The following is an 8270-nucleotide window of genomic DNA, read 5'->3' as shown; positions in this document are numbered from 1 at the left end:
ATTAATCACATAACTATTTTTGGTCTTTCCTACACCAAACGAAGAAAAAAAAAATGATAAATAGTTACTAGTTGTTTTACAAGAGGGAAAAAATAAATAATAGTTATTAGTCTAGAATAATCAAAACAGAGTAAACTATACTGTGGGGCATCTAGATATATATAGCTATGGTGGACCTTCAACTATAATTAAACTTGTAGTTGGTAAAGAAAATTGTAACTTACACAACTAACAATATCACAAGTTATGCAAAATTAGCTTATAATCCGGATATAGTTAGTTAATCAGAATCAATTAATTGTTAATTGCTTCACCATCCACCAACATTAACAAATGTGATATTTTAAAGTATTTGTCTTGTACATTAGTAGTTGTATAAATTACTAAACTCTGAAAAGTTTGTGCATGGTGAAATATGTTAAACAATACACATAGATACATAATAATCACAAATTTTTTGATACCATAAAGTATGTACTTTGAAATGTAAAACAAATGGGAAGCGTACAAATGACTTTCATGTCATCACGTGAGCTATAAAGATAAACATATAAAGGAGGGAACATGCTGAAATTATATATAATTTCATTAATATTCCACATGACTAATACAAACACACTTAATAAAACAAAAATAAAAAAATAAATAAGGCCCAAAAGACCTTTTGGTATGGTTAGGCCAAAATCAGACCATTTCGAAAGGGACTTTTTTTTACCCTTTCAAATTTCAAAAAAATTACACGTGTTACCATCACACGCGTAAACATCACTCCTAAAAAATGGATAATAATAAGAAGAAAAAGAAAGTCCCGGTTTATGTGAAGTTAAAAAATAAATAGGGACTTAAAATTATGTTGGAAATATGCCCAAACATTTCCCGCCAAAAAATCACACATGCACACGTGTGAGAAGACACACTTGCAAATCAAGTATGCATCTCTCAAACCACTCTCAAAACCAAATCTCTTTTTTTCTTAAAAAATAAAATTAATGACATTAAACAAAATGTAGAGCCCTTCATTGTTGATACTTTCTTTCATCCATCTGAATCCATTTTAGCTTCAATCTCTTTAGCCTTCAAACTCGTCATCTACAAACTGCTAATTAAAATTTCACGTACGGTTGTTGTCTCTTATACAAGAATCTTGTTACGTCAACAAGATTTTGTATCATCGACGTCTTGCCTTGATTTCTTTCTTGATCATATGTCCCGATAAAATAAACAGAACACACTAGCTTGTGACCTTCTAGAAAGAGATGATATTTTTTTGGGGTGATCCGTACACAATCAGTTTTTAGCCATACACTACCAAACATGCATTATGACGTTGTACTTTACAACATTGTAAAACATGTTTAGTGGTGTATGGCTAAAAACGAGTGGTTTACGAATATCACTCTTTTTTTCCCTTGTTTATATTATTATTTTCAAGACTATGCAAAAAAATGACCCACAAATACGCTCCACCCCTCGATCTTGGTTCATTCAATCACACTTCCCTTTAATTATACCTTTCACATTTTCACACATCACCAATGAGTGGCTATCCACTTTGTACTAAACAAATTTTCTCACACCAAAATACTATGTACCAAACTTCCCTTTCCTAGGGAATCAGCAAAGCATTAGTCATGAATTATGACATATGCCCACTGACCTTCTAAAAAAATTAATAAAATCACTCTTAATTATCTTTCTTTTTTATATAAATTGATTTGATCGATTAATTCCTCTTGAAAATATAATGAGGAATCTCAAGCACTTGGAATGAAACCAAACCACTTATTTTTTTTTTCTTTTTATTTTTATCCACTCTACCCCATTTTTATTTATTTATATGTTTGGTCTCCTATAATTAGGGCTTGATCTCTTGTCATCATCTACCCATGAGGAGTTATTTAATTTTCTCCTTTTATATGATGATGTTGACGAAGACGAAGATGAAGATGACGAGTCACCTGATCCAGTACTCAAACGAGTCATGACTCGTATTCTTGTTTTTGATCTTTCTAAAGGACTCACCCCTTGGACTAGCCTGTAACATTTTGTTATTTTCTCCTGAAAGTTTACAAAATCTTGGCTCAATTAATTAATTGGAGTAATTAATGGAGTATTAAGATGATTTGTACAAACGAATGTACGTGCACATACTTTGCTAAGGCCATCACACCATGATTCAGCATGTTCAGCGTTGATAAGTGAGAAATTAGAAAGATCACTTGCTGCACAAAGTATAGTTGCAGCAGCAATGCATGATGGCCAATACTCAAGTAAACTAGCTTCTGCAATGGTCAAAATTTTTGGTCAACTTTTTTGTATTCGCATACATGAATATTATGTAATAATGTAAAGTATATGTTACGGAGTATTATTTAAAGCAATGCAATCCAATTTGGTAGTTGGTTTGTTAATATCAAACACCTACATGCATGCGTAGCATTAATTATTAGTATTGGTATATATTTATCTATCTATTCTATTTATCTATGTATATTAAAAACCAATGAAGGACAAATACTGAAATTAAGTAATTTATTTAATTTATTTGTATTACCTTGAACATTTGATAAAATGATTTGGGTTGCCCTTGAGATAAGGAAGCCTGTATAAGTCGCGCTTGGATCGATTTTGTGAGCAAAGAATCCGATGAAGCTAAATGGCGTAACGGATCTTAGCCTCCAATCCAAAACACCAAGCACAAGAAATTCCATTCTTCGGATTGTTCTTGGCTCAAAAGTAAACTTTGCGCCTTCAACCTAATGAGCATTAAAATGATTCCGCATAAATATATACTTGGTGGTTCATATAGTTGTAGTATAACAGAAATATTATTGTAATAAAAGTAGGTATTTTAGGCAGTTGTGTATCATTTTTCTGTTTTACAATGAGAGGAAGTGATATATACACAACCATCAACCATTTTTATTATGTACACAAATAGTATCACCCTTTCACAATACAAGTCCATAGAAAATCAGATTCACAACTACAAATGAAGAATTGTATTAAATTTTTGTTTTTCCTTTTGTTTTATATTGATATTGATAATTGATTGTTAATATTAAAATATTAATTATAAACCTCTTGATCAAATGTAAGACTTATATAATGAAGTTAATTACCTGAAGATCTAGAAGGGAAGGAACAAGGGGTTCCTCCATTTTAGCAGCCAGAGACAAGCAAGTTACAGACAAGAGTTGCAAAGGCCATCCATTTGCCTGCATGTTCATTATCAATCAATCAGTCAGTTATAGTTAAATAAAAATATGAAAATACTCTAGAAGATATAAGAGAAATTAATAATGTTAGTTACAGTAGTTTGTGATTAAGTTGATTCAGTGTTTTTTGGTGGGACTATAAGAGACAAAGGGGCACATCTCATTGTAACCCTTTTCCAGGGGATTAAATAGTATTTTATAAATAAATGTGATTACAGGTGTACAAAATATAAACACAAATAGACAAGTGAGCCTTAAATCACTCTATAATCATTTCTTGATAAATAAGTTTTGTACTACTCCTTAGTTAATAAAACTCATGCACTTATTTTTTTCCCATATCTAAAGGTTTTGGTTGGTAGATAATCATTAATGTAAAGAAGGTTAAATACTTAAAATCATATGGGACCTAACTAGTTCATTTATTTAATCAATCATGCAAACGACACATAAAATACGATTATAAGAAGATAATTACTACAAATTTATACTTGCCACACTCGATCAATCATATCAAATTTCATTATGGTCAATTTAGGTATCTAACCAACAAATTCGAACATTAATCTGTAGTTAATTACCTTTGAAGCGAATAGTCAAAACATTCATTGAGATATTATTTGAGTCTAGATACATCATATTTATTGCATGTTAACAACAAACCTAACGATGTTAGCAAAATCCAATAAAAAATCTAAATAGAAAAAGATAAAATGTGATTTGCAGAAATGCGGTCCCACTTGTATAATACCGACAAGTATTCACAATATCGTATGAATCTATTCTGTAAAGTTATGGTTATAACTTATATACAAATTTCTATTCTTTTTATCATTAAAATTTAGACTTAGAATATTCATGAATGTTTCCTATCCTAAGTAATCACGTAAACAAGTCTTAATCACTTTCTGTTAAACAGTAATATATCAATGTCTACCTTACAAACTTTTGCTATCACCATATTTTTGAGTATAAATTTTTTATTATATTTTTATGAATTATTAATTAATTAATTAATTAATTAATAATATATCAAAAAAAGACTCGGTCGACAAACGACGGAATTACCACTGGGAATCCACGGCAATAGATGAAACGATCCAAATAGTTAACGGCGAGGTATGCCGTTAACGGCTGAAAACCATACAAACGTTGCACCTGTAGATAAAAACTTATTAGTAAACGCCGTTAGTCAGATCATCATAGAGTAACTGACTAAGTGATGTTAAAATGCGCCACAAATCACACCAAGCTCAATATACTACGTATATTTTAATTTTAACTGAAAATAACAATTATTATGCGCACTGTAGCGATTACTTAACTTTCATTCTAATCATAAACGCTCACACCTTTTACGTGTCTCATTCAAATCAAACAGATTAACTAATAACTCTATATACATTAACAGGATATTGATTTCAATCAATACGATACAGAAACATCATCTATACGTATATAATACCTTGAGTATCCATGCAACGGATTCTTCTCTAGCTGAAGCATCTAGAACATGAGACTGAAATCGTTCAACGTAATCGATTCCGGGAACAAACTTCCGTTCCTCTTCTATAAACTCGGCGATTGATTCATCGAAATCGGGACAATAATAGAAATCATAAGAGCACTCCGGCGAGTCTTCCCCGGATAATATGCCGGAATCCTCGCCGCAAAGTAAATCGGAGAAACAGTCAGAATATGATACTGACATGATGACGGAGATTGATTGATCATAGTGTTCTGAACATCTTTCCGATAGATTTTCAGGCGAGGTTAAGGTAAAGCGACCGGGAGATATATGAATACAGATAGATATATAAATATATAGATAGTTAGATACAGATATATTATAAAATTTGATTTGAAGTAGAAGTGTAGTGGTGGTGTGAAAGATGGCTATTGAGATGCTTCTCTTCTGTTCTACCTATATATATATATATATATATATATATATATATATATATATAAAGAATCTAGAGAGAACTTGACATAGGAGGAAACCCATAACAGCATGTTATTTCACTTATTTCACTTACATGTCAACCTTTTCTTAGCACCATACTATTTCAGTTATTTCATTCATATTAGTAAGGGTATTTTCGTCATATCGCATCAATTCTTTCCTAAACATAAATTATTGTTTAGAAATTAGGGTTTATAAATTAGAGTTTAGAAATTAGGGTTTAGGGTTTAGATTGAGTTTTTAACACGAACGGTTTAGAGTTTAGGGACTAAACCCAAAACACTGAACCCTAAACTCTAAATCGGGCTAAATTTTGAAAAAAAAGAATTTTTTTAATTCCACGTCAGCAGACTGACTGCCACGCCAGCAGACTGACTACCATGTCAGCACAGACTGAGCCATGTGTCAGCCTGTGCTGACGTGGCAGTCAGTCTGCTGACGTGGAATTAAAAAAATTTCAAAAATTTTTTTTCCAGCAAAAAATATTTTTTTCGAAAAATTTTTTTTATATTTTTTTTTTGATTTTTTTTTCCAAAGAATAGGTACATATGGTAGGTGCATGTACATTAATATGTGAGTTCTCTAAGTTCTCTCCCTACCCAAGTTCTCCATGGATCCTCACTATATATATATATATATATATATATATATATATATATATATATATATATATATATATATATATATATATATATGAGCATGATCAATGGTGAAGTAACCAATCGGGGGGAAGAAATTTTTTTTTTTTCGTTTTTTGAAAAAACTTTGTTCACGAACATTATAGATTGGATAAAAATAAGAACATTTAGAAAAGACACTTCGTGATGAATGTTATTATTTTGGCTGGAAAACGATCGACAAAAATAACATTCAAGATAATATTGATTGTGAAGAATGATAACGTTTTTTTTTCTTCATGTTTCATGAAGTAAAATTCAGCCCGATTTAGAGTTTAGGGTTTATGTAGCGACCCGACAAAATCGTCATTGACGGCGCCGTTAACTTAGGTCCCGTTGCGTGGTTATAGTCCCTATATGAGACGCGTTTGACCAAAATTATGTCGCATTCATTTGAAAAGTACAAGACTTGCAAGGTTTAGTTTACAAACGATTCGACAACACGTTTAAGTTTACAAAGTTATAAAGCATAAATGAAGTAACTTGCGACATAATATAAGTTGAAAATCACAGTTGCTATAAATAGCGTAAGTATGTAAACATTTGTTTGAATCCAAAGGTGCTATCACTAGCGTATGCATGTATGCTTGACTCCAAGCAAGTAATCAAAGTGTATGCATGTATGCTTGACCCCAAGCAAGTATAAGTGTACGCGGAAGCATGTATCAAATAGCCATGTATGAACCTGAGAAACATATAGAAAACTGTCAACGAAAAACGTTGGTGAAATCATAGGTGTTTTAGTAAACGTTGTATTTGAACCACAAGATTTAATATAAGATGATTATCAAAATCATTTGCATTCCAAAGTTGTCATTTGTTTCGTGGACACCCAATTATCAAACTTAACTGTTTTGTACCCTGTTACGTAGTGTTAGAACATACACTATACTCGAAAATATATTTCATCCGCTAACGGTAGCGAACCGTCCGAATGAGGCTCGTCAAGCCCATGTGATCACATAATATAAGTTCTGGTTTACACCCTGCAAGTGTAACTAATGATAATTGAATTGAGGATTTTTGTTCAAACCCGTACGTGGAATGTTCGTTTTCGTACTTGTGTTCAAAGTGTAAAAGTATGATACGTATATGTTTCTCATCCCATAGTTTAAAGCATAAAAGTTGTTTGAAAGATGGGACTATGATCTCACCTCGGGTGCACGAGTATAAATGTACTTCACAAAGTAAACGTGTGCATGAAAGTTGTTTAGCCTTGACCTAAACAAGTAAGTTGTATCAATTAACCGGTTACGACACAAGGTCGGGCGAAATGTGTTCAATTAGTCCTATGGCTCGTTACGACTCGAATATATAGCATGTGAATCACGTTGTCAAGTTTCATGCATGAATCAAGTATAAAATAAGATTAGAACGATTGCATAAGTGTTTTGTAATGTCAACGAAAAAGTCAACGGGGTCGGGTCGGGTCCCGAACTATTTTTCTGAGCTTATAAGTCATGTATAAGCATGTTGGCCAAGTTTCATATCAATCGGGGGTGCATAGCATAGCTAGAAATGAACGAAAATTGACATTTTTGGGCATTCAGCCTCAGATGCGCCGCATCTGAGGCAGATGCACCACATCTGCATCTGTATCAGCCATTCTGGGGCAGTTTACACTTAGACGATTTCAACTTCAAACAACCATAACTTTTGACTCGTTAACATTCAAAACACGTATCTTATATCGTTGGAAAGGTAATTTAAAGAGGAATACAACTAAACACATTTCATCAATCAATTCTGTGACGATCGCTCCAAATCCATATGGACAAACACGTCATTCATCGATTTCATTGCGAGGTATATGACCTCTATATGATACGTTTTATAAACATTGCATTCTTTTGAAAAGGCAAACCAAATATGAATATTTAAATCAAAGGTTTTCGACATCTGATGATTTCTACATATAGACAATCACTGTAAATAATAGTTTACAACAGTACTTCCGTTGACAATGCAGTCAAAATAAAATACATGGTGATGATTTGGTGAATGCAACGTTTTCTTAAAAAATATGCCATGTAAGACTCCATGCACATAGCTTGTCTATCATATAAGCAAACAGCGGAAGACTTCTAGGAAACCTGAGAATAAACATGCTAACAAGTGTCAACACAAAGGTTGGTGAGTTCATAGTTTGTATGTTTCGCATAATCTGTATATAAAGGTGGATCACAAGATTTCAGTTGTTTCATCCAGAAACGTTTATCAAAAGTTTGTCAATAGATTCTACGTAACAGAGCACCCTGGTAACTAAACTTTAACGTTATAATGATAAATACCCCATTCTTTTTAATACACGCAAACCAACGTGTCCTAAACTCAAATAACACACGTCCGTTAAAAGGCTAGCGCTCTAGCTCGGACGGGAATGTCAAGCCCTATGGATCCATATACCGTTAT

The 8270-nt window shown here is 32.4% G+C and overlaps 1 protein-coding gene across 1 annotated transcript; it reads right to left on the bottom strand.

Annotated features, from left to right (window-relative positions):
• Positions 1-532: 532 nt before the first annotated feature.
• LOC139861852 (cyclin-D1-1-like) lies at positions 533-5090 on the bottom strand. Its single transcript, XM_071850374.1, has 6 exons — positions 4684-5090; positions 4287-4376; positions 3123-3218; positions 2555-2756; positions 2152-2282; positions 533-2058 (listed from the first exon to the last, which is right to left on the bottom strand). The coding sequence occupies exons 1-6, from the start codon at positions 4927-4929 to the stop codon at positions 1834-1836; spliced, it is 990 nt and encodes a 329-aa protein (XP_071706475.1). The 5' UTR covers positions 4930-5090; the 3' UTR covers positions 533-1833.
• Positions 5091-8270: the final 3180 nt, after the last annotated feature.

Source organism: Rutidosis leptorrhynchoides, chromosome 8 (genome assembly GCF_046630445.1).
Source record: "Rutidosis leptorrhynchoides isolate AG116_Rl617_1_P2 chromosome 8, CSIRO_AGI_Rlap_v1, whole genome shotgun sequence".
NCBI classification, from domain to species: Eukaryota; Viridiplantae; Streptophyta; class Magnoliopsida; order Asterales; family Asteraceae; genus Rutidosis; species Rutidosis leptorrhynchoides.
The sequence above is the reverse complement of the archived record's forward strand: the minus strand, read 5'-3'. Positions and strand labels throughout refer to the sequence as shown.